Raw genomic sequence first — 27,855 nt, forward strand, 5'->3', positions numbered from 1 at the left:
GCTGCAATTTCTGTGGCAACAGGAATTTTCCAGCACTGAATCAGATGTATAAAAGTTAGATGTGTGGGGAGGTGTTGTGATGCAATCACACTGCCATCTTTGTATCTGAACTTTTCTGTTAACACCATCCCTTTAGGCCTGGCAAACGCGTATAACCCTTGTGACTTTTTAACTGAAAACTCCTCCTCCTCCCTTCTGAAAGAGTCTACCATTGACAAAGGCTCTAAAGGGAATTGACAAAAGTTGATCCAGGCAAATGATTCGTGATAATGCAGAATTCAAATCTCATAGGAAGCAAGTGGAAAAACTAGGAAGTTGATGAGTAAAAAGGGAATGCCCTGGGGCTCTTTTGTCAAAAGAGTAATAGAGTTGTGGAATTATCGGTGAGAAAGGTTTGTTAAAATGAACAACATAAATGAGTTTAAGAGACCGTTACATGCTTTGCTGGAAAGGGAAAGGATTGAGAGATCCAGGACGTGGTGGGTTGCTAGACTTGTTTGGAGTTACCAACCATTTCCTACTCCTAAAATGGTCAGGTTTCTAACTACTGCTCTTTTCCCTGCAGGTACTTCCAGCATAGACACCACTTGTACAATCTGGGGTCTGGAGACGGGACAGGTACTAGGCCGAGTCAATCTGGTCTCTGGTCACGTGAAAACGCAGCTCATTGCTCATGATAAAGAGGTAATAAGGTTGTACTGTTTCATATCGAATCAATATGGATAAGAGGATACCGGTAACTCACTTGGTGAAGGGAGCACACACCTGAGCAGTACAGAGCACTGTACTAAGTACAGAGCACAGGTCTCTGTTTTGATTGTAGATTTCTGCTAAATTAACTAAGTGGTGCTGTAATTATCCTCAAGTCAAAGGATAGAAAATCAAGGGGCAAAAAGGAGGGAGGAACTTAAAACAATCATGATCACAAGATGGAAAATTAATGGGACTAAAGGCTGACAAGTCCACTGGACCTGGTGACCTACATCCTAGAGCCTTTAAAAATAAGTGACTGCAGAGATAGTGGTCGCATTGGTTATAATTTTCAGAAATGCCCTAGATTCTGGAAACATCCAAGCAGAAAACTGCAAGTGTAACACCTGTATTCAAGACAGGAAGGAGAGAGGAAATTATAGGTCAGTTTTCCTAACATTTGTCATTGGGAAAAAAACTGCAATCCTTTATTAAGGGGGTAGTAGCAGGATATGTAGAAAACCATAATTCCATCAGGCAGATTCAGCATGATTTTATGAAAAGGAAATTATGTTTGACAAATTTATTAAAGTTCTTTGAGGATGTATCAAGTAGGATGGATAAAGGGGAACCAGTAGATGTGGTGCATTTGGATTTCCAAAAGGCACCCAATAAGGTGCCACATAAAGGTTACTACACCAGGTAAGAGTAAGAGTGGTGGTACATTAACATGGGTAGAGGGTCAACTAACTAAGTGGAAACAGTATCAGGATAAATGGGTCATTTTCAGGTTGGCAAACTAGTGGAGTGCCACAGAGGTCAGTGCTGGGGCCTCAACCATTTGCAGCCTGTATTGTTATGATCCCAGGCCTGACCTTAAAATTTTGGTAAGATCCTGGACGAGACCCCCAAATTTTGTTGTAGTCTGGTTAGGGACCAGTAACTTTTTTTTGTTGAAGTGGACAAAATTTGAAATCCCAGTTAATTGCGAAGAGAATAAAACCACAAGATTCCATGGTTTTAAACAAACCCCAGAAGAAATTTTACTATACAAAAGTCAGCAAAGCAAACAGTCAACACTATCTACCTTATACTCTAGCATTCAGAATAAGCATAATTTAAACAAATTAATAGACAAACTGTGGTCGGACATACCACAAACTGCACATTAAAAGGCACACTCAACCAAGACACATTCCCGATGTTTATCAGCAACCCATCCAGATATAAGTAAGTCACAAAACTTCTTTAAACCTGCCTTCCTCCTGGGTAGATCAGTTGAGATGCAGTGGCAGACATTTAACGAGATGTTTCATAACACTTAGCAAAGATATATACCAGTGAGAAAGAAAGACTTGAGAAGGATGCACCAAATGTGGCTAACTAAGGAAGTCAAAAACAGTATTTAATTGAAAGAAATACAATTCTGCGAAGATTAGTGGCCGGTCAGAAGATTGGACAGAATTTTGAAAACTAGCAAAGAAGACTAAGAAAATAAGAAGGATGGAGAAATTAGAGTATGAAAAAAAATTAGCTATAAATATAAAAACAGATAGTAAGTGTGTATGCAAGTATATAAAAAGGAACTATGGTGAGTGTGTGTCCTCCAGAGAGTGAGCCTGTGGAATCGATAATGGGAAATAGGGAAATGGCGTAAGTGTTGAACTGATATTTTGCATCTGTCTTCACTGTAGAGGACACAAATAACGTTCCAGAAATACTTGTAAATCAAGAGGTGAAAAGGAGGGAGGAACTTAAAACAATTTCAATCATCAGGGAAAGGGTATTGAGAAAACAATTAAAACTAAAAGCTGACAAGTCCCCAAGATGATGGACTTCATGCTGGGGCCTTAAATGAAGTGGCTGTGGAGATAGTAGATGTGTTGGATGTAATTTCCAAAATTCCCTAGATTCTGGGAATCAGCAGATTAGAAAATAGCGAATGTTACTCTGTTCAAGAAAGGGGGGAGACAGGAAACTACAGGCCTCTTAGCCTAACATCTATCATAAGGAAAATGCTAGAATCTAATCTTAGAGGTTATAGCGGGGCACTTAGAAAATCTTAATGCAATCAGGCAGAGACGACATGGTTTTGTGAAAAGGAAATCATGTTTGACTAATTTATTGGAGTTCTTTGAAGAAGTAACAAACAATGGGGAACCTGTAGATGTGGCATACTTGGATTTCCAAAAAACTTTTGATAAGGTACCACATCAGAGCTTGTGGTGTAGGGAGTAACATGTTAACATAGATAGAGGATTGGTTAGTTAACAGAGAGTAGGGATAAATGGGTCATTTTCGGGTTGGCAAGATGTAATGAGTGGGGTGCCACAGGGATCAATGCTGCGGCCTTAACAATTTACAATCTAAACCAATGACTTGGGTGAAGGGGTCACACATATGGTTAGGAAATTTGCTGATGACACAAAGGTAGGAGATTAAGTTGGGAGGAGAACATGAGTCTGCAATGGGATATTGATAGGTTAAATGCATGGGCAAAAATTTGGCAGGTGGAGTAGAATGTGGGCAAATGTGAACTTGTTCACTTTTATTCTTTCACGGGGTGTGGGTGTCGCTGGCTAGGCCAGCATTTATTTCCCATCCCTAATTGCCCTTGAAAAGGAAGAATAGAAAAACAGTATATTACTTAAATGGAGAGAGATTGTCGAATTCTGAGGTAGGAATCAGCTACATGAATCTCAAAAAGTTGTAAGTACAGCAAGTGATTAGGAAGGTAAATGGAATGTTGTCATTTATTGCAAGGGGACTGGAATATAAAAGTGAGTAAATTTTACTACAGTTATATAGGGTGTTGGTGAGACCACATCTGGAGAACAGTGTACATTTTTGGCCTCCTTATTTAAGAAAGGATACGATTACATTAGCAGTGCAGAGAAAGTTCACTTGACTGATTCCTGGGATGAAGTGGTTATTTTATGAGGAAAGGTCAGACAGGTTGGGCCTTTATCCATTAGAGTTTAGAATAAGGAGAGGTGAATTTATCAAAACATATAAGATCCTGAGAGGACTTGACAGGGTGGATGCTTAAAGGATGTTTCTCCTTGTGGGAGAGACTAGAACTAGGGAGGGACACAGTTTACAAATAAGGGACCTCCCATTTAAGATGGAGATGATGAGAATTTTTTTTTCTGAGGATTGGTAATCTGTGGAATTCTGTTCCCCAGAGAGCAATGGAGGATGGGTGATTTTTAAAAGCTAAGTTAGATAGATTCTTGATTGACAAGGGAGTCAAAGGGTATAGGGGGTGGACGGGAAAGTAGAGACCATAATCAGATCAGCCATGATCTTATCAAATGGCAGAGCAGGCTTGGGGCTAAATGACCTACCCCTCCTGATTTGTATGCATTGAAATTGTGGATTAAGTGTGGAGTTTTGTACCACTGAAACATTCCCCATTCACTACAGGCACTCTGCTGCCCCCCTGATGAGGCTGTTAATTAATTGCTGAAGTAAGAACAGTTCTACACTATAGTCACATCAAGAATTATATTTAAACTATTTCAGACTTGATGCATATTGGGTCCTTCAGTAAAGCAGGCAGTTGAGACTGCATTTTAACCCAGATCCTAGACGTGAAAGGCAAGTGTATATTTTTGCACAGCTGACAGGTCATTGTTTGCAATCTCAGCTGAGATGGGAAAGGGGGGATGGGAGGTTGGAAAAGCTTTTGAATGCAGAATAACCCTTTACAAAACTAACAGTGAGGCAAGGTTGTGTGACCAAGCGAGATTGAAAACACTGTCCTGAAAAGGTCCTGTCACAGTTCTGCTGAGAAGCATCGCAGTGCCTGGGGATTTCTGTTAAAAATGTACTTTTAAAAAAGACTTGCAAGTGTTACTGAGCAGATAACAATAATGGAAGCTGTCAGAAAAGGAAGCTGGAGTTTCAAAGCTTGAGCAATTCTCTTGACTCAAACTTTAGTGTCCAGGGTGGAGGAGGTAAAGCAACAATGTTCTCGGTGCTTTTAAGCTAGTCAGATTTCACTACTTTAGTTGGTTATAACTTCTTTGCTGCGATATAGCCTGTCTCTATTATATTGACTTAAATGACCATTATTTAAGGATGTGTTGACAATGTGATTGGGCTAATTTACGAGTTGGGCCTCATAGCTGATTTCGATACTGTCCCTGTCTAGCTCTTGGACGTGTACACGCACACGATTACACATGCAGGAAATAGTGGCAGGAGTAGGCCATTCAGCCCCTCGAGCTTGCTCCGCCATTCAATTAGATCATGGCTGATCTACCTAAATGTCATTTTGCCTGCACAATCCCCTTATCCCTTGATGTCTTTACTATCTAGAAATCTATTAATCTCTGCCTTCTACATACTCGATGACTGAGCCTCCACAGGTCTCTGGGGTAGAGAATTCCACAGATTTACCACCCGCTGAATGAAGAAATTTCTCCTCATCTCAGTCCTACCTCTTATTCTGAGACTATGCCCCTGGTTCTAGACTCCCCGGGCCAGGGGAAACATCTTTCCTGCATCTACCTTCTTGAGCCCTGTAAGAATTTTGTATGCTTCAATGAACTTGCCTCTCATTCTTCTGAACTCTAGAGAATACAGGCCCAGTCTCCTCAATCTTTCCTTATAGGACAGTCCTGCCATGGTGAACTTTCATCGCACGCCCTCTATGGCATGTATATCCTCCTTTATGTAAGGAGACCAAAACTCCACGCAATACTCCAGGTGTGGTCTCCAAGGCTCTATACAATTTCAGCAAGACATTTTTACTCCTGTATTCAAATCCCCTTCTAATAAAGGCCAACATAATTGCCTTCCTAATTTTTTGCTGTACCTGCATGTTAGCTTGCAGTGACTCATGAACAAGGACACCTAGGCCCCTTTGGACATCAACATTTCTTAATCTCTCATTTTAAAAAAACCCTGCATTTCTGCTTTGCTTTCCAAAGTGGATAACTTCACATTTTTCACATTATATTCCATCTGCCTGTCTAATTCCCTTTGAAGCCTCTTTGCATCCCCCTCACAATTCACAATCCTACCTAATTTTGTCATTCGCAAACTTAGATATATTACATTTGGTCTCCACATCCAAATCATTGATGTAAGTTGTGAATAGATAGCACCCACAGTACCCCATTGGTCACAGCCTGCCAACCTGAGAATCACCTGTTTATTCCTACTCTGTTTTCTGTCTATTAACCAGTTCTCAATCCATGCCAGTATATTACCCCTAGTCCCATGTGCTCTAATTTTGTTTGCTAATCTCTTGTGTGGGTCCTTATCGAAAGCCTTCTGAAAATCTAAATACACCATACCCTTGATTATTGTTAGAAAAAAAGAGACATGATGTCGCAGCTTTTCATCTTGAGAACCTGTCCTGATGAGTATAAGAATATCAAATCTCAAGGGGAACAACAATTTATACTGCATGAGAAGAGGGTGCTGATTGTTTGGCAAGTGTACTCTGATTGGTTGAGATGTTGCCAGGAAGAATGCATCAGGGAACAGTTACTGACAAGTTTCTGTTTAAATTCAAACCAGGCAGGTTGACTCTGGTCAAGACATTGCCATGGGGAATTAATCAGGGAATGGCTGTCCCCCAACTTTTGTTTAGTTGAGAAAGGCACAATGTGTGGACATGTTCCTTCTGTTTGCAATGCCCTGTGTGTGAATATATGTAGCCTCTAGCAAGTAAGTGAGCCGCACTGCAAGCCCGACTGACCATCTTAAATTGGTTGTTGGTGTAGTTCTTAGCACAGTCAGGATCCTTTGGCAAGTTTCTCCAATCGTGGAATCGTACCTAATGTTGGACACTATGTTCTGAAGTTTTCAAGCCGGTTGAGTACAGTCAGTACTTTGCCTGTTGTGAACAGCCAAAGGGACGGATATGATCCACCAGTTGTTGGATGTACGACCTACATACCTGGCATCATGCTGGCGCTGAAATTCATATACCACATTATTCATTTGTGTGGTAGCCAGTGTCGTTTCGGCTTGATGGCACCATTATGTTAGTGGAGAATATCACTTGTGTTGCTACTGCATAGTAGCAGTGTGAAACAGTTAGCTTCACCTGTTGCATATCCACTGGTTCCCCCTTATCTATTCTGCGAATTACATCCTCAAAAAAAAACTCCAGCAGGTTTGTCAAACATGATTTCCCTTTCGTAAATCCATGTTGACCCTGCCAAATCCTACCATTATTTTCTAAGTGTTCAAATATCACATCCCTTATAATAAATTCCAGAAATTTCCCTACTACTGATGTCAGGTTAACAGGTCCCTGTTTTCTCTCTCCCTCCTTTCTTAAACAGTTACATTTGCTTCCAACTTACAGGAACCATTCCAGAATCTAGAATTTTGAAAGATGACCACCAATGCATCCCCTATCTCTACAGCCACCTCTTTAAACACTGTGGGATGTAGATCATCAGGCCCAGGGAATTTATAAACTTTCAGCCCCATTAGTTTTTCAAATACTATTATTTTGCGAATAATTTCTTTCAGTTCCTCATTCTCGCTAGCCCCTTTGCTCTCTCATATTCCTGGAAGGTTTTGTATCTTCCTCCGTGAAGACAGGCACAAAGCGTTTGCTTGGTTTCCCTGCTGTTTCCTTTTTTTCCCCATTATGAATTCTCCTGTCTCTGCCTGTGACGGGCAGTCATTTGTCTTTGCCAATCTTTTCCTTTTTACATGGCTATTGAAGCTTTTACAGTTTGTTTTTATGTTTCTTGCTAGTTTATTCTCATTCTATATTCTCTTTCTCGGTCCTCCTTTGCTGAATTCTTGCCTCTTCCTTTGACCTAACGCAATCTTTAACTTCTCTTGTTAGCCATTGTTGGATCACTTTTCCTGTTGTGTTTTTGTGTCTCAAAGAAATGTACATTTGTTGTAAACCTTTTTGGAAACCATATATTAATTCTTCAAATGCTGGACATCACCTATCTACCCTGGAAGCTGGAGAAATAGCGGAGGTGTTGAATAAATACTTTGTACCTGTATTTACAAAGGAAGAACTTGCTGCCCAGGCAGAGGTGAGCGAGGAGGTAACTGGTACACTTGAAGAACTTACAGTCAAAAGGAAGGAAGTGTTGGAAAGGCTATCTTAATGTGGATAAGGTTGGGATGGGATGCATCCAAGGGTACTGAGGGAAGTGAGAGTGGAAATTGCAGAGGTACTAGTGATAATCTTCCAGTCTTCCTTAGACACAGTAGAGATGCCAGAGGACTGGAGAACTGCGAATGTTACACCCTTGTTCAAAAAGGGGTGCAAGAATAAAGTCGGCAACTACAGACCAGTCAGCTTGACCTCAGTGGTAGGGAAACTTCTGGAAACTATAGTACAGGATAAAATCAATAACCACTCAGGCAAGTGCAGGATAATTAAGGAAAGCAGGCATGGATTCATCAAGGGAAAATCATATTTAACTAACTTGCTGGAATTTTTTGAGGACGTAACAGAGAAGATTGATAAAGGAAATGCTCTTGATGTGTATATGGATTTTCAAAAAGCATTTGAAACAGTGCCACAGACTTGTGAGCAGAATGCTAGATCATGGAATAAAAAGGAAAGTAGGCACTTGGTTAAGAAATGGCTGAGTGACAGGAAACAGTAGTGATAAAAGGTTGTTTTTCAGACTGGAGGAAGGTTTGTAGTGGAGTTCCTCAGGGGTCAGTGTTAGGATCCTTGCTGTTCCTGATATATACTAATGACCTAGACTGTGGTGTGCAGGGCTTGATTTGAAAATTTGCAGATGATACGAAGATTAAAAATTTTGTCAACTATGAGGGGGATAATTTTGAACTTCAAAAGGACATAGACATGTTGGTGGATTGGGCAGACAAGTGGCAGATGAAGTTGAATGTAGAGAAGTGTGAGGTGGTTTGTTTTGGCAGGAAAGATATGGTGAAACAGTATAAAATAAAGGGAGAGCCTCTAAAGGAGGTGCAGAAACAATGACCTTGGTGTATACTTACATAGATCATTGAAGATGGCAGGGCATGTTGAGAGAACAGTTAATAAAGCATGTACTATCTTAGACTTCATTAATAGGGGCATTGAGTACAAGAGTAAGGAGGTCATGTTAAACTTGTACAAGATACTAGTTCGGCCTCATCTAGAGTACTGCTTCCAGTTCTGGGCACCGTACTTGAGGGAGGATGTGAAGGCATTGGAGAGAGTGCAGAGGAGATTCGCAAGAATGATTCCCGGGATGAAGAACTGTAGCTATGAAGATAGATTGGAGAGGTTGGGACTGTTTTCCTTGGAAAAAAGAAGGCTGATAGAGGTATTCCAGATCCTGAGGGGTATGGACAGGATATGTAGTGATAAACTGTTCCCACTCAAGAGAACATCCAAGAACTAAAGGGTACAGATTCAAAATAATTGGCAAAAGAAGTAAATGTGATATGAGGAAACAATTACGCAGAGGGCGCTTGGAGTCTGGAACAAACTTCCTGAAAGGGTGGTGGAGACAGGTTCGATCGAGGTATTCAAAAGGGAATTGGATTGCTCCCTAAAGAGAGAGAATGTGCAAGGTTACAGGGATAAAGCAGGGGAGTGGGGCTAGGTGGAATGCTGTTTCAGAGAGCTAATGCAGAGTCGATGGGCTGAATGGCCTCCACTGTAAAGATACTGTGTCATACCTTTTAATATAGTTTCCCAATCTATCACAACCAGTTTGTCCCTCATACTTAGTTTCCTTTGTTTAGATTTAAGACCTTAGTTTAGGATTGAACTACATCACTTACAAACTTAATGTGAAGTTCCATCATGTTATGATACATAGAAACATACATAGAAAATAGGAGCAGGAGTAGGCCATTTGGCCATTCATTATGATCATGGCTGATTATCCAACTCAACAGCCTGCTCCCGCTTTCTCCCCATATCCTTTGATCCCTTTTGCCCCAAGAGCTATATCCAACTCCTTCTTGAAAACATACAATGTTTTGGCCTCAACTAATTTCTGTGGTAGCGAATTCCATAGGCTCACCACTCTCTGGGTGAAGAAATTTCTCCTCATCTCAGCCCTAAATGGCCTACCGCCTATCCTCAGACTGTAACCCTTGGTTCTGGACTCCCCCACCATCGGGAACATCCTTCCTGCATCTACCCTGTCTAGTCCTGTTAGAATTTTATAGGTTTCTGTGAGATCCCCTCTCATTCTTCTGAACTCCAGCGAATATAATCCTAAACGACTCAATCTCTCCTCATACGTCAGTCCCATCATCCCAAGAATCAGTCTGGTAAACCTTGCTGCACTCCCTCTATAGAAGAACATCCTTCTTCAGATAAGGAGACTAAAATGCACACAATATTCCAGGTGTGGTCTCACCAAGGCCCTGTACAATTGCAGCAAGACATCCCTGCTCCTGTACTGGAATCCTCTGGCTATGAAGGTCAACATACCATTTGCCTTCTTTACCGCCTGCTGCACCTGCACGATCACTATTCCCTAAAGGCTCCTTAACGAGTTTATTGATTAACCCTCCCTTCTTGCACAATACTAGATCTAAAATAACCAAACTCCTAGTTAGTTCCTCAACAAGTTTCTAGAAAATCATCTTGTATACATTCTAGGAATCCTACCTTCATAGAATTAATGCTATTTTTTTTTTACCCTCTATGTAGATTGATGCCCCCCATAATTACTTGTTACATGCACCTTTGATTTCCGTGCCCTACGTTACCATTTCTGTTTGACGGCCTATAAATAGCTCCGATCTATGTTTGGCCCTCGCTCCATCCAAACTGATTCTACATCTTGATCTTCCAATCTTAGATCCGCTCCCACTAATGTAATGATCTCATCCTTTATTAACAGCAATATCCCACCTCTTTTTCCTTTTTGCCTGCCCTTCCTAAATGTTGAATACCTTTAAACATTTAGTTCCCAGCCTTGGTCACCTTGCAGTCGTGTCTCTGTAATGGCAATTTGATCATACTTGTTTATTTCTATTTGTGCTGTCAATTCATCTACCTTGTTGTGAATGCTGCGTGCACTCCTTTAATTTTGCCTTTTTAACATTTTTCGGTATTTTGACCCTATCTGATGCTGGCCTTTGTTTCCACTGCCTTCCAATTTTGCTTGCTACTTTTCTTCCTACCATTACCAGCTTTATTTCTCTTATCTGAATTCCTTCTCTGGTTGCCAACCCGCTGCCAAGCTAGATTAACCTCCCCAACAGCACAAGCAAATCTCCTGGTGAGAATATTGGACCTGGTCCTGCTAAAGTGTAACCCGTCCACCTTGTACAGGTCCCACCTGCCCCAGAACAGATCCCAGTGCCGCAAATCTAAGGTCCTCCCTCCTGCACCATCTCTCCAACCACACATTCATTTGCTCTATCTTCCAATTTCTGTGCTCATTAGCAAGTGGCACTGGGAATAATCCTGAGATTACTGTCTTTTGAACTCCTTTTTAACCTCTTTCCTAGCTCTCTCAAATCTGCTTTCAGGACCTCATCCTTCTTTCTACCTATATCGGTGGTACTGATGTGGACCACAACCTCTGGCTGCTCACCCTACCCCATAAGAGTGTCCTGCAGCCACTCAGTGACATCCTTGACCCTGGCACTAGAGAAGCAAGAAACCATTATGGAGTCACATCCATGGCCACAGAAATGCCTGCCTGTTCCCCTAACTATTGAATCCCCTACCACAATTGCTCTTCCACTCTTCTTCCTCCCCTCCTGCGCAGCTTGGGTCTGGGCTGCACTATCAACATCCTGGGGGTTACCGTTGACCAGAAACTAAACTGGACTAGCTATATAAATACTGTGGCTACAAGAGCAGGTCAGGAGCTAGGAATCCTGCAGCGAGTAACTCGCCTCCTGACTCCGTAAAGCCTGTCCATCGCCTACAAGGCATAAGTCAGGAGTGTGATAGAATACTCTCCGCTTGCCTGGATGAATGCAGCTCCAACAAAACTCAAGAAGCTTGACACCATCCAGGACAAAGCAGCCCACTTGGTTGGCGCCCCATCCACTCCCTCCATCGCTGCACGGTGGCAGCAGTGTGTACCATCTACAAGATGCACTGCAGAAACTCCTCAAGCCTCCTTAGACAGCACCTTCCAAACCCACGACCACTACCTAGAAGGACAAGGGCAGCAGACACATGGGAACACCACCACCTGGAAGCTCCCCTCCAAGGCACTCACCATCCTGACTTAGAAATATATCGCTGTTTCTTCACTGTTGCTGGGTCAAAACCCTGGAACCCACTCCCTAACAGCACTGAGGGTGTACCTACATCGCATGGACTAAAGCGGTTCAAGAAGGTAACTCACCACTGCCTTCTCGAGGACAATTAGAGGTGGTTAATAAATGCTGGCGTACCCAGCGATGTCCACGCCCCGTGAATGAATGGTAAAAAAAATTCCTCTGAAGAACCAACAACCTCGCCATCCAAAACGGAAAACTGGTTAATGAGCGAGATGCTCGCACCCTTCTCCTGCATATTTTGAGCAAGATTTGGTAATTAGTGATTGGGTAAGTGGGGTTTTGTGGGGGAGTTGTTGGTGGTGAGACGCCTCGTTGCTTTCCCCCATTTTCAGATGCCAAGGCCAACTCTAGTATCCTTACTGCAGCCAGCTGCGATCGGCTAATGCCCGAGATTAAGCAGTACCTTTGCAGGCTTGTGTGTTTAAAAAAAAAAGTGTATTTTTCTAATTTATAAAATAAATATTTTTTTTCCCTCCTGAAAGAGCTGATGATGAATCAGTCAAATTGTTTGAACTAGCTGTTCTCTCTCGTCTGCAGGTGTACGACATTGCGTTCAGCAGAGCAGGAGGTGGCAGGGACATGTTTGCCTCCGTGGGTGCAGATGGTTCAGTGCGTATGTTTGACCTTCGACACCTGGAGCACAGCACCATCATCTACGAAGACCCCCAACACCATCCATTGCTTCGCTTATGCTGGAATAAGCAAGATCCCAATTACCTGGCTACAATGGCAATGGATGGAATGGAGGTGAGCAGAAATAAACTAGGTCTGGACATAAATAATGCAGTAATACATGCAACATTTCCTCAGTGGCCTAGTAGATAATTGCATGCCTCTGTAGAACTGAGTTCTGCTGACTGAGGCAGTCCCAGATTCAATCCTAATTTGTTATTATTTAGCAGCTCTCAGTCTGTGCCTTGGTGACCCTAGGGTGAGGAGTGGAAAAATACATCATGTACTATACAGTGAAGCCAACTGGAAGTTCCTGGTGAAGTCCAAATCGGGTTTATCTTTAACATGACTAATAATTGAATAGCCACATGAAACCTTATACATGAAGACTGGGCATTTAGGCAAGCCAGCTGGAGATAACTTGCAATCAGTGAACTTTACCTCAACGTAAGTATGGTGCCCAGTAACATAGATCACAGGCATAGTTTGCTCGTGGGGTGATTTCATTTAGGCTGGTGGTACTTTGGAGCAGTGAAGAAGTGGGCTGGGATGTTGCATGTTATTGAAGTACAGACAAGGCAGTACTTTGCATAAACCCCATTCCTTTTTTTTATTAGCTTACTGTCAAACTTATTTTGTTTCTACTTTAGCCCCTTAGTTCCAGGATAGTTGCATTGTGATAGAATGGTTGTATTGCTATATGCTCATTATTTCAGGCCCTGGTCAGTGGATAGGCACTTTGGGCGTGATCAAATTCTGTTTGATTTCTGTTCACTCCAATCTTTTATCCAGGCTACAGCCAGGTCACATTGCGAAAACTGTTCCACCCAGTTTCTGTTGCACCAAATCAGTGGCGCATCTGGAAGAATTAGGTATGCTCAGTTGCCCAGAAATGGTGGATGTGATTGCAGTAATTACATATATGCCATTCTGTGCACAAGCAACTGATGCAAAACTGCATTGCAACTTTCCCCACTGTGTTGGGAAGATCCATACAGCTTGACAATGGCAAAGTAAGGTGAACATAATCCACTTTTAGCAAGAATTACATTGCTGGGAGAGCACTATAGACCCCCAAATAGCCAGAGAGAAATAGAAGAGCAGATATTTAGGCAAATTTCAGAGAAGTGTAAAAATAATAGGGTAGTAATAGTGGGGGTTTCAACTTCCCCAGCATTAACTGGGTTAGTCATAGTGAGATAGATTTAGAGGGAGCAGAATTCTTAAAATGCATCCAGGAGAGCATTTTAAGCCAGTATGTAGAAAGCCCTACAAGAGAGGTCCTGGACTTAATTTTAGGGAACGAAGCCGGGCCGGGCAAGTGGTAGAGGTATCAGTGGGGGAGCATTTTGCAGATAGTGATCATAACTCCATTAGATTCAAGGTTGTTATGGAAAAGGAGAAGGATGGTCCAGAAATCAAAGTTCTTAATTGGCGGAAGGCCGATTTTAATAAGGTCAGATATGATTTGGCCAGAGCGGACTGGGAGCAGCTACTTTTAGGTAAATCTGTGTTAGAGCAGTGGGACTCATTCAAGAAGGAAATAGAGTACAGGGCCAGCATATTCCAGTAAAGATAAAGGGTGGGACCAATAAATCCAGGGAACCCTGGATGTCGAGGGATATACAGGATTGGATAAGGAGAAAAGGGGAGGCTTATGGCAGATACAGAGGGCTCAAAACAGCGGAAGCCCTAGAGGAGTATAGAGTGTGTAGGGGGGGGGGGAACTTAAAAAGGAAATTAGGAGAGCAAAAGAGGGACATGAAAAAGCATTGGCATGTAAAATAAAGGAAAATCCAAAGTTATTTTACAAGTACACTAAGAGTAAGAGGATAACTAGGGAAAGAGTAGGGCCCATTAAGGACCATAGTGGTAATCTGTGTGTGGAGCTGGAAGATGTAGGTAGGGTTCTAAATGAATACATTGGTGTTGGTGTTTGCAAGTGAGAGGGATGATGTGGGTATGGAAATCAGGTAGAAGGACTGTGATATATTGAAAGAAATTAGCATGGAAAGGGAGGAGGTTCTAAGTGATCTGGTAGACTTAAAAGCAGATAAATCTCCAGGCCCGGATGAAATGTATCCCAGGCTGTTGAGCGAGGCAAGGGAGGAGATAGCAGGGGCGTTGGCAATAATTTTCAATACCTCTCTGGCTACAGGAGAGGTGCCAGAGGACGGGAGGACAGCCAATGTGGTACCGTTATTCAAGAAGAGAGGAAGGGATAAACCTGGGAACTACAGGCCAGTCAGTCTCACCTCAGTGGTGGGAAAACTATTAGAAGCAATTCTGAGGGACAGAATTAATCTACACTTGGAGAGGCAGGGATTAATCAAGGACAGTCAGCATGGTTTTGTTAAGGGGAGGTCATGTCTGACCAATTTGATTGAATTTTTCGAAGAGGTGGCCAGGTGTGTAGGTGAGGGCAATGCATTTGACGTAGTCTACTTGGACTTCAGCAAGGCTTTTGATAAGGTCTCGCATGGGAAACTGATACCGACGGTAAGAACCCATGGGATCCAAGGCAATTTGGCAAATTGGATCCAGAATTGGCTGAGTGGCAGGAAGCAGAGGGCGATGGTCGAGGCGTGTTTTTGTAACTGGATGCTTGTGTCCAGTGGGGTTCCACAGGGATCGGTGTTGGGTCCCTTGCTGTTTGTGGTATATATAAACGATTTAGACTTGAATATAGGAGGGTTGATCAGTAAGTTTGCGGATGACACAAAAATTGGTGGGGTGGTAAAAAGTGAGGAGGATAGCCTTAGATTACAGGAGGATATAGATGGGCTGGTCAGATGGGCTGAACAGTGGCAAATGGAATTTAATCCGGATAAGTGTGAGGTGATGCACTTGGGCAGGACAAACAAGGCACGGGAGTGCACGATGAATGGTAGGACCTTGGGAAGTACCGAGGATCAGAGGAACCTTGGTGTGCATGTCCACCCGCCCCTTAAGGTAGCAGGACAGGTAGATAAGGTGGTTAAGAAGGCACATGGGATACTTGCCTTTATTAGCCGAGGCATAGAACATAAGAGCAGGGAGGTTATACTGGAACTGTATAAAACACTGGTTAGGCCACAGTTAGAGTATTGCATGCAGTTCTGGAATCCGCATTATAGGAAGGATGTGATTGCACTAGAGGGAGTGCAGAGGAGATTTACCAAGATGTTGCCTGGGCTGGAGAGTTTTAGTTATGAGGAGAGATTGTATAGACTGGGGTTATTTTCCTTAGAGCAGAGGAGATTGAGGGAGGACATGATTGAGGTGTATAAAATTGAGAGGCATAGGTAGGGTAGACAGGAAGGAACTTTTCCTGTTGGTGGAGGGATCACTGACCGGGGGCATAGATTTAAGGTGAGGGGCAGGAGGTTTAGAGGGGATGTGAGGAAAAAATTTTTCACCCAGAGGGTACTGGGAATCTGGAGCTCACTGCCTGAAAGGTTGGTAGAGGCAGAAACCCTCATAACATTTAAGAAGTATTTGGACGTGCACTTGCGATGCCATGGCATACAAGGCTATGGACCTAGAGCTGAAAGATGGGATTAGAATAATTAGGTACTTGTTTGACTGGTGCAGACTTGATGGGCCGAAGGGCCCTTTTCTGTGCTGTAGACCTCTATGACTCTAATAGAATAACAGATCGCATGGCAAGCAGCATCAACAGCAGTTAAAGCATCCCTGACACTTTTCGTACAGAGGCAGGAAACAAATGAAAAATGAGGTGCTGCTCATTGCCTCTGAAGTTATGAATACCTCGTCATTCTTATAGAGTCATAGAAGCATTACAGCACAGACGGAGATTATTTTGTCCATTGAGTCCAGGCTGGCTTTCTAGAAGAATCCAGTCAGTGCCATGCTCCCACCTTGATTCCTGTAACCCTATGAGTTTATTTTTCTCATACCCATCTAATCTCATTTTTGAAATCGTTGATTACCTCCATTTCCTCCACCTTGGTAAGGCAGCGCATTCCAGGTCATTACCATTTGTTGTGCAAGAAAAAACAAGTTCCTCCTCATATCCATGTTGCATCTCTTGTCTACAATCTTAAATCTGTAGCCCCTCAGACCTTGTGTGATCAGCCAATGGGAACAGTTTTTTTTTAGTCTACCTCGTCTAAACCTTTTGCAACCTTGTACACCTCTCAAATCTCCCCTTGATCTCCTTTGCTCCAAGGAGAACAGCCCCAGCTTCTCCAACCCGACCTTGTAGCTAAAATCTCTCATCTTGTAACCATTCTGGTAAATATCTGCACACTGCAAAAGATGCTCACATTCTTCAAATGTGGTGACCAGAACTGGACTCAATGCCTCTATTTATGAAGCCCAAGATCCCATATGCTGCTAACTACTTTCTCCATATATCCTATCACCTTCAAAGATCTATGCAAATGAACTTCCAAGTCCCTCTGCCTCTGTGTAGTCTTTAGAACTATGCCATTAAGTCTAAATTTTGTCTCTCCTTATCCTTTCCCAGGGTACCAGGGTCATTTGAGACCCCAGGTGGTGGCCGTCCCTGTTCTTTTGTGAGTCACCCATGGTCCAAGTAAGAGCCCCATGCTTGGGGGGCTATGAGCCATGGCCAACATCAAAGCCAGCAAATTTTCATTGGTGATGGCAGAAAAGCTTAAACCTCAAAGAGACAATGGCTGCTTACAGGGAAAGCATCCTTCAGGAAGAGGGACATGTGTTTACATTAGTCTCATTTGAGGAACGCAATAGGGAACCACCTCATGTATTCATATATTTAAGGTTTTAGTCATGTTGCTCATTGAAATCGAAAATGGAAGGCCCTTACACGCGAAGAGGAAAGAGCAGGATTGTGAGACGTGAAGAAATGAGCATAGTATCTGTCCTTGGACAGATCACTACTACTATCTATCCCTTTTGCCAAAATGCTTCACCTCACGCTTCTTTGTATTAAATTCCATCTGCTGCTTGGCTGCCTGTTGCAGTCGATTGGTATCATCCTTGCTGTTTGCTGCACCTGTAAGTTTGGTATCATGAGCAAATTTTGAAATTGTGCCACGTACACCCAATATAGACAAGAAAAGCAGTGGCCCTAGTACTGACCCCTGGGAACCCCACTGCCTTCTCATCTGAAAAACAATTGTTTACCATTACTTTGTTTCCTGTCACTCAGTTAACTTGGTATTCATGCCAGCTTTAGATTTTGCCCTCACTTTTGCTGAAATGTGGCACTTAACCAAATGCTTTTATGAAGTCTGAATATATTTTAGCTTGACCCTCTGTTACCTCATTAAAAAACCCAATCGAGTTAATTATATTATAATTGTAAGTAAGCAGGAATTGCGTGGTGGGTGGGGGTATGCTGATATTTTAAATTGCATCCAATTTACTTTTTGAATTCCAGTGAGGCATTAATCCTGTCCCATAACTTGCTGTTGCTAATTGCTCTTTTCCCTCAGTCTCTGATGATTCAAAACCATGTGCCTCTCCTTTGCAGGTGGTTATTCTTGATGTACGTGTGCCCTGCACTCCTGTGGCCCGACTAAACAATCACCGAGCATGTGTAAATGGCATTGCTTGGGCTCCGCACTCATCCTGCCACATCTGCACTGCAGGTAAGGGCCATACACTTGGCTAGTTTGTTCCAGTCCAGAGTGAAAGTTGTCATCCCAGAGCCACAAGGTTTATTTCCCAGAGATACAGATCAGACAGTCAGAATCTAAAGCAGGATTACCCAATCACGTCTGGTAGAATGAATATAACCATGTGATTCCCACAGCAGCAAGTAAATGTTCTGAATGTACGGAACTAGTTTCTTTTTCTAAATTAATTTGAGAATTTTGTGTTGATCAGAGTTAGTGTTAGGAATAGAGTTGTTTCCATTTCAGCATCAAGCAGTTGAGGTACAATAATATAAAAGCAAAGTACTGTGGATGCTGAAAATCTGAAATAAGAACAGAATATGCTGGAAAAGCTCAGCAGATCTGGCAGCATCTGTGGAGAGAGACACAGTTAATGTTTCCAGTCTATGATCCTTCTTCAGCTTTGAAGATGGACCTATCCCTTAACCTCATTTGCCAGTTCACTTCCTACCCTCATAATTGCCCTTATTTAAGTTTAAAATACTAGTCCTGGACCCACTCTCCTCTCCCTCAAACTGAATGTAAAATTCAATCATATTTTGAATGCTGCTACTTAGGGGTGTTTTCTCTATGAGGTTGTCAATTAATCCCATCTTGTTGCACAGTACCAGATCTAGTATAGCCTGCTCTCTGGTTGGCTGCAGAATGTGCTGTTCCAAGAAACTATCACGAAAATTTTCTATTAGTTCCTTATCTAGGCTACCTTTGCCCAATGGCTTTTTCCAGTCTATCTGTAGATTAAAATCCCCCATGACTATGTCCTTTGACAAGCTCCCATTATACTCTGTCCTATCGTGTACAGTGAAATTCTGCTGTTCGCAGAGGTTACGTTCCCATGATATCTCGCAAAGGGGAAACGTTTTTGAATGGGATTCAATTAGATCTGTTCCATCCATGGGAGGGCAGTACTGCACACTCCAGCAAAAATTCAGTGCAGTACCTGCATAGGACAGACAGGGGAGCCTCTAAGCAATACATCAGTGAAGGTTTAAAATTGAATAGAGCCATTATTGTAGCTGTGGGCATTCTGTCATGGCTGCCTTCTTCCCGGGAAAAGAAGAGAGAAGGAAACCGCAGATAAGCGAGCATTGCTCACACGTTGTTTGTAAAGTAAAAAGCACCGATAAGTTAATTCGAGAGCAAGGAAGTCGCAAACGGTGGGATTTTACTGTAACAATTAGGGGGGCTATACACCACTCCTCCATGTGACTTTTTGCTTTTATTGTTTCTCATCTCAACCCAATCTGCTTTTATCTTCTGGTTTCCTGAATTTAGGTCATCCTCTCTAATGTGCTAATACCATCATTAATTAACAAAGCTACCGCTCCATCTTTTCCTAGCTTCCTGTCCTTCCTAAATGCCACATACCCATCAACATTCAGGTCCAATCTATGTTACCCTGCAGCCATGTCTCTGTAATGGCTATGAGATTGTACTTATTTATTTCTAATTGCACTGCCAGTTCATCTATTTTGTTTCAAATGCTATGTGCATTTTTTTTTTACAGAGCCTTTAATTTTTTCTCCTTGTATTATTTTTGTAATGTCTAGCCTTATCTGCTGATTTACTCTTAAATTTGCACTCTGTTCCTTCCTGCCACGTTCTGTTTACCATTTCCCATATTAATGCCTTTCTCTCTTGCCTTGTCTCTACGCTTTTGTTTGCCACATCTTCCCAAATTTGATCCCTTGCTCCCACTCTTTAGCTTAAAACCCTGTCCACTTCCCTAGCTATGCGGCTCGCTAGAACATCAGTCCCAGCACGGTTCAGATGTAGACCTTTTCAATGGTACAGCATCCACTTCTCCCATACTAGACTTTGAGCCACACGTTCATTTCTCTAATCTTATTTGCTGTATGTCAATTTGCACGTGGTTTAGGTAATAATCCAGAAATTATTCCCTTTTGAGGCTCTGCTTAATTTAGTACCCAGCTCCTCATACTGCCTATGCAGAACCTCCTTCCTTGTTCTACCTATGTCGTAGGTACCTACATGGACCACGACAACTGAATCCTCCCCTTCTCACTGTAAGTTCCTCCCCAGCCCTGAGCAAATGTTCTAAGCCCTGACACAGGGCATGCAACACAGCCAACTGGACTCTCACTCTTTGCTGCAGAGAACAATGTTAATCCCTCTAACTATACTATTCCCTGCTATCACTACATTCCTTTTTCCTCCCCCCTACTTGAATGGTTTCCTGTACCACAGTGCCATGGTCAATTTCTTGAACTGTTCTCCCTGCTGGTCAGTTTGCATGCTAAACTTAATTATGTTGTGGTCACTGTGGTGTTCCTTAGCAGACACACTAGGTTTTTATCTCATCAGTCTTGGTTGGATTTGAACCTGTGTCGAAATTTGTTTTTGTTTTTCCTTTCTTTAGATCTGGGGTTAGGTGTGCTGGAAGTGGTTATTGAATTCCATTCAGTAATTGGGAAGCTCTTGCTTCTTAACAATTATACAGCATCTAGGAATTCCACTTCAAGGTGGGCTGGGCTGATGTGGCTTCCAGCAATGGTTTCTCCCTGTATGTTTTTGCCTAGCCTCTGCTCGGCATCTCCATGGCTGAAGCCCAGGAACATTCCTGATAGATAGAAATTATGGGCTATCCACTCCATATTTACACTTAACAGAATAAAGCATATTGTCCCCTTTGTGTTCCTTTTGTTTTAAAATCTGAAGCAGTAAATGCTCCACCCTAGGTTGAACTGAACTCTCAGAGCAGGTGATTCACTTGACCATAAGTACTTTCAATGGGAGGAATGTCTGGCCCTGGGCACAGTCTGTTAGTTACAATGAGGGCTGATTTCTTGTACTTTTTTGGTCTAAACCAACTGTGTTTTTGTTTAAAGCGGATGACCATCAGGCGCTTATTTGGGACATCCAGCAAATGCCACGTGCCATCGAAGACCCCATCTTGGCCTACACAGCAGAAGGAGAAATCAACAATGTCCAATGGGCATCGACCCAGCCTGACTGGATAGCAATTTGCTATAATAACTGTCTTGAGATCTTACGGGTGTAGTCTGTTGACCTACACTAGTTGAGTGAGGGAGATGGGGCCTGTTGTATGTATGTGCAGTGTGAATGAGTTAAAGTTAAGGATGTTTGTGCTGATTCTCAGTGTTGTGTTATTGTATACAGAGTGCAATTGGCCCTTTCTGGGCCCAGAGTAACTTTTTTTTTTGGATTCCTGATCCATTTCCCCCACTCCCCCTTTAAAAAAAATTGCTAAACCAGCTAAGAAAGGATGAAGTTTTTATTCAATCAGTTAACCCCATCTCTGGTAATGTCCATTCTGTAGTACAGCAGCAATCTCTTTATAAAACGTCACTGTAAATAAGACTCTCAATTTTACAATTGGGCTAATACCAGCTGGGATAATTCTAAATTCTAGTTTCAGAACAGTTCTGTTCTCTGATCCACTTCAGCCATGTAATTTTACTGTACTCTAATAAGGGACTTGGGTCCCCTGCAACTGTGAGCTATCCTTTGTGCTAGATGTGTGGCAGTTTTTTTCCTTTGATTGAAAGGTGAGAATGTCTTTTTTCAGAAATTAATATTGGGGGAATGCTTTAGCAACTTGAGGCCATAAAATCAGGTTATGGTGAAGTTTACCGTCTGGAGTGAAGGTTCTCTGGAGCACCTAGACAGTGAGGGGAATGCTGGAGTGATGCCTCAGCAATGATCAGTGCTTTTTGAGAATGCACCCGACTCCACCCCCGTATCAGCAACATCATCCCCATTCATCTGTCTTCATGAGCAAGGTGAATATGCACAGACAGCCTTAACACCAGAATGTCACTTCGAGAGCAAGGGTCTGGCTCGTGGAAACGGCCTGCAGAACATGATTATTCTTTTTTCAGTTATTCTGTATTTTTCCAGGTTGCACACCTTTACAGCTCGGCCTCTTATAATGAGGTGTTGCTCCCATTCCTGGAAACGGGGAGCACTGTGAAGTGACAGAATTGGTAGCAGAGTGGACAATGTGCAATGGCTGTTGCTGACACTGCTTGCCATTGGGGCCACCATTTTACTTTGCCTACAAACTGACAAGTTATCTCAGCCAGCCCATCCAAATCTGCAATTGCAGTTTCCATATCACTGGTGTGTAATAGCCTTCTCCCTGCACTCAGCCCTCTGTTGATCTGTTGTGTTTGTCAGCTTCGAATCTATGTTTTGATATAAACGGTGAATTTGGAACATTTGTTTCCAGTGTAACTGGATTGTCGAATGCTGTTTTATACTGGTTGTGCGATATAAACTCAGCTATGCTGAAATGGGGGCTTGTGACCTGTGAGAGCTGTGCTCACTGCTTTACCCCACCAGCAGTGTGTTTTACACTGCCTATTGCGAGGGCGAGGATGGTATGGGGGATTGTGCAAATCCTTTGGTATTCCCTCAAGTGAGGTGGTCAATTAAAAATTAACAAAAGCCATTCCATTATGAAGGTTGTATCTTGAGGCAGTAGAAACTTATTTATGCTTTGTCACTGCAATTTACTTTATATATCCCTATCCTGTCACTTTCCCACCATCCAACCTATGGAGCAGGTGGTGGAGGAGGAACAAACACTATATAATGTTATTTAAGGGAATGGACAGAAAAGACACACTGTGACGAGGTACAATTGAAAAGCAATAAAAATAACAAACCTGCACGGCACAGCTGCAGTTAGGCTCTAGTGGCTGTGTTGGGCTATTTTTGTGTGCCCTGTTTGTCCAGTCCCTATGTTCTGTAATCCAGACTTGTCACTTTTCCTGTCTGTCGAAGATGGTACAAAACTAACCAGCTCTTTTATTGCTTGGAACTCAGATTTGTGAATTCAATGAGATCTTCCAGCAGCAGTTTGGAAGGGGAGGTGTCAGGGGGAGAAGGGATGTAGAATGTTTTTCCTTTTAGGATGTTCTATGCAGAGCCTATGCTCTGCTTTGGAAGTGGAGCTGTATAGGGCTGTGTATGTTGAAATATACAGTATGCGCCAGAGTTCTCTTTAAAACTGCTTTAGATGTTAAAGGAGAAGATAAGACAAACAAAGTACCTTTATGTTTCCAGCTGGTAATTGCTGAGGATATCACAGACCAAGTTGTGGGGAAGAATGTTCAACTTTAGGTATCTCCCAGCAAGTGACAAAAAAGTGAAATTGTCCTGCATAAAACTAAGTAAAACCCACTTCCTCTAGACTTGCTTTCTTGTGTATTCAGTCATCAGAGGGGTATTGATGAGAAAAGGATCACGCTCAACCTTTGTTTATTGATGGACTCCCACAACCTTGTATATTTAACAGTGTGCTAATTCAGGGAAATAATTGGCAAAAGTAGGATTTTTAGTGGGAGGGGACATTGTGCGATCAGTAACGGGATTATTGGGTGGACGTGTTTGTGAAATATACTGCACACAGCACACCATAGGGAATGAGCCACCAGCCTCTATTTCAGGGCACTCGAGTCAGATTTGAAGCTGGTTGGAATCGAGGTTGCGTTCTCGCAATAGGTGCGCTATAGTTGGGATTGTGGATGCCAGGCTTTTAACCACCTCCTGTACTGGTTACTTATGACCAGGGCACGGAATGCAACTGTGGAGTTCACTACAGTCAGAATATTAAAGTATTGATCTGTGGGTTAAATAACTCGATTCTGCATTTTGAACTGTATTGTGCAGGGGTACTGGTACGGTACTAGTGGTTACAGATGTTGCAATATAATACTGGGCACAGTACTGGTAGGTACAGGTCTCACTAAAGGCTCACTAGAATATGGATACAGTACTGGTGGTTATGGGTGTGTCACCAGTGAGGAGAATTTACTAAATTGAAATATTGTGAAGTGTTTTGCGTATTGGGTTGTTTAAAAATTGTGTAATAATACTGTACTGTAAATACCTACCAGTGGTGACACTGATATTTTTTGGATGAAGGAGGGTTTACTGGGTAAACCAATTTGAGTGGCTCTGGTGTGTTTATTTTCCAGCTCTTTGCCATTGAACCTTTTGACAGCCAATGATGGTGCCCTCTCAATCCTAACTAACTGGGAGCACCCTCTGTCCTCCCAACATTGTTCGAGTGCTTCCACCATCTGGTAGCGTTCTCATTTTTAACTAATTGCCTGACTCTAGCCTTGTCCCAGTACTTCATTACTAGTTACTGCACCCACTTCTGTTTGTAGCCAATGGTCTTCAGGGAGGCCATGCTAAAAAATTGTGTGGTAAGAGGTTAGATGTAAAGCTCCTGGGTATTTTAACAGTTTGTGTTTTCATGCCTCTGTACATATTAGATGCTAACTGTCAGATGGTATGTTTTCCTGGCCAGTTAGTGAATTGGAATTTTCTAATTTTGTTAACAAGTGACCTGACTGAAAGACCTGTTGTAACAGAATGGTGAATGGTCTGCGATGCAAATCCTGCTAAAAGTGCACTGGTTAAAGTTAAAGCCTGGGCTTCTCAGTATGTCTTGGGAGTGAATAATACAGGTGAAGTGATGTGCATAAAGGAAGCTCCTAGTGTGTTGAAATAGCCCCAGGCAACTTGGCCCGGTATTTGTTGAGTAATATGGCTCCCATTTCTTTGACCCGTCGGTATGTCCCCCACTCTGTCCAGTTTTGAGACGGATGTTCCACTTTTTGATGAAAACCTGGGGGAAATAATGTATTTTAAAATGATTTTGTGTTTGCGAGAGTGAGTCTGTTGATTAATGTAACTCTTTTAATTGGTTGATTTTGGCATTAGGTGCCCACCCTGTGAGGTGGGCTACCATGCTTCTTGAAGACTTTGTCCTTTGCTTGAGCTGTTGTAAGTGCTCAAAGTACCACATCCTTCGTGGTGAGTCTTCCCACTGTAAATATAGTGCCACATTTTCATCTGATTCTGCCTTGCAAATATGAAGTTGTATTTTTACATCAGTCTTTTTCCTATAGCATATGCTGTAAACTCCTAAATCATACCCTCTGCTTGTGGTTGTTGCCAGCAACAAAAAGCTGACTGCTTTGAAAATGTTATTTTTTAAATTAAGAAAAACTCCAAATTCCTCCTATGACACAAGTGAAAAAAATCACCACTGCAAAATCAACTGGTGAGAGTCCTTGTGTGTGCTGAGTTCACTGACCTCAGTTTGGATACACAGTGATTGGCTAGAGCACCCCTGGGATGGGGATGGGGAATCGGCCAAGGAGAAGTACTGATGAGAGCTAAACAATGACCCCTATTGGAAAATATGTGGTTGTCTGGTCAGAACAGGGCCTGACTGGGTTCACATTAGGAATTGGATAAGATTTTGGTTGAATAGAGGGTCTTGTGCCTATGAAAGAACCCATACTTGGGAAAGTTGTGTCTCTCTAGATTGGACTGTAACACTTTTACTATTCAGTTTATAACTAATTCATTCGTCTGACAGTGCCATGTGGTGCCACTTCTCACACCCTACACCCACTTAGCAGAGATGCTGTGTGGCATTTTCCTCAACCAGTGACTACGTTTTATTGTCCCTTTCGTACTGAAGAGGTTCTTTCTAACACTCTAGAAGAGCTTGCATTAGCTCAAATAGCCCATTAACTTAATGACAATCAATATCAGCACATGGGCATCAGCACAGTGCAATGGTGGCAATCTCAAGTTTCCATTATATATTGTCATGAATTGTGAAAAAGAGGAGTATTAAGTATAAATTCTAACCTTGTAAACTTCATGCGTGCCTGGAGAGAGGTGTATGACATGGGGTGAAGTGCTAATGGTTACACTCATTGGTGGCAGAGGGATTGGAGTTGATTAATTGAGAGTATTTTTGTTAATGTGGTGGTACCAATATTTTAAATAAGTTGGTGACAATATATTCTGGAATGGCAGCAGCAGTTCTGATGTAGCTGGGAAGCATGGTCTATCTTATAATATTGTGGGGGATCACAGTTCTTTGTATATCAGCGCTTCTGTTCTCGTCCCCCGCCTTGGTTCTTTCCCTGCTGAAGTTGAGGTCCTCTGCTGGCTCATTTGGTGGTGAGTTAGATGGACTAGCAAGATCCCAGGTTCAGTTGCTCTTGAGCTGACCTCTGGCAGGGGAGTACTACCAGTTGCCCCCTCAGCTAGTTTACCATTTGTTCCCAATGGCACTTGGATTTCTTGTGGAGTTTGTGTTAAGTTTGCACATTGAGCTGGGGAATTCTTATAAGGTAGCCCAGTTATTCAAATGATACAAAATTAGCTTGCTGTTTGAACTCTTAATGTTTCTTATTGAAGTCCTGCTTGTTGAGTGTGTGTGTGTGTATTTTTTCCTATCTGCATGGCTTGGCTCACTTTAAGCCTTCAGTGATGTTCAAGGGAGTATTATAAAAGAATCGTTACAGTAAACCCTGAACAGATGGGCTATGGCAGTGCAATCACTGAGTTCTTGTATTCTATGACAGACCCATTGTTATTGGATATGTAGCTTTAATTTGCATGGTTTATTTAGTCTACGCTATTTCTTACATTGCCGGTTGATTGCTCAGTCTTCACCTTGATACATGTGCTAATGCGTAGCATTGCAAACAGGATCCTGGTCACTCTTGCAGCACTGGTTTAGGGGCTTAAGATTTTACCCAGTTTCTGTGTTAATTTTGTACAATATGTGTTTTAGATGTTGTTAAAGTACCTGCTGTGTGTTCCTGGCAGTTGGAAGGATGGGGATGCGGTTGTCTCTGGTTCCTTTGGGTTACACTACACTCCTGATTCTGTCAGGAGCAACAAGATAATACACCGTTGTATTTACTTTCTGGTTTGTCACTGACCGAAGCCATGTTTGTACAACTTTGCAGTGTGATTACTAGGATTTTATTGGGAGTGTGTTGTGAGCCTGTTTCAGGCAGTCGTGCTGTAAGTGTCGTTTATTGACTAGGATTCAGTAAAAACATTTGTGGGTGGGTGGTTATTTGGGCTGTGTGCGGAGAGTGGATATTTGCAATTGTATAACCCCCAGAATGCAGGCCTATCGTTGGTGCTGAAAACAGTTTGAATCAGACAAGTGTACACTATTGGATAAAGTGCGATTTCTTCTCTAGGCTGTTTATAATCCTTTTGGGTGTAGCGAAAGTGTTGCTTTAGAAAGTTCTTCAGCTGAACAGCAGGAATGGTCTCATTCAACTACAGCTAACACCTGCAGGGAAGGTGTGTAATGTAGATAAGTGGGAGTATAAATTCCGTCTGTTGTTTCTTTACTTGGGAGCGTGTCAGTGCCACCTCATTGTTTTTTGTGCTTGGTATAGTTAGTCAGGCGCAAACTTACCTCTGGTATTTCACCCAAGAAACCATCTGAGTCCAAATGGGATGTGCCAGCAGGTTGTTTGGAATCATGAGGCATTATAGCTGAGGCTTATCTTACGCGTGCACTTTCATGGGAGTGGGTGCTGAATTACTTATCAGTAGAAACTTGAGCCAAATCTCCCTCACCCCCCCATTACCCCCCACAATGGCAATGGACCCAACTGAAGCGCTGCTGCCCTGACTCAGATCAGCTAATTGCACAAACTACAAATGGAATTCAGGTCAGGAACAGCAGCCGGGGCTTACTTTATCCACCAGATTGAAGAAAAGGGGAGTGTGTTGATCTAATTTAACCCTTTCTTGTTTGCTGTCCATTTTGACCAATAGCTTTTGTGCTGATGACATGCTGTTTAGATATTTGAGGAAACTAGAAAAAAAACGTCAT

General features: G+C 42.5%; 1 protein-coding gene across 1 annotated transcript in view; it reads left to right on the forward strand.

Moving 5' to 3' along the window:
• Positions 1-22,947, forward strand: part of dcaf7 (ddb1 and cul4 associated factor 7) — a 47,380-nt gene extending 24,433 nt beyond the window's left edge. Inside the window, exons 3-6 of the mRNA XM_078529157.1 lie at positions 566-684; positions 12,448-12,657; positions 18,044-18,161; positions 21,038-22,947. Of these exons, the coding sequence (XP_078385283.1) occupies positions 566-684; positions 12,448-12,657; positions 18,044-18,161; positions 21,038-21,210 (620 nt within the window). The 3' untranslated portion in view covers positions 21,211-22,947. The remainder of the gene's footprint in view (positions 1-565; positions 685-12,447; positions 12,658-18,043; positions 18,162-21,037) is intronic.
• Positions 22,948-27,855: the final 4,908 nt, after the last annotated feature.

The sequence above is a fragment of the Cetorhinus maximus genome, chromosome 25, assembly GCF_964194155.1.
Source record: "Cetorhinus maximus chromosome 25, sCetMax3.hap1.1, whole genome shotgun sequence".
NCBI classification, from domain to species: Eukaryota; Metazoa; Chordata; class Chondrichthyes; order Lamniformes; family Cetorhinidae; genus Cetorhinus; species Cetorhinus maximus.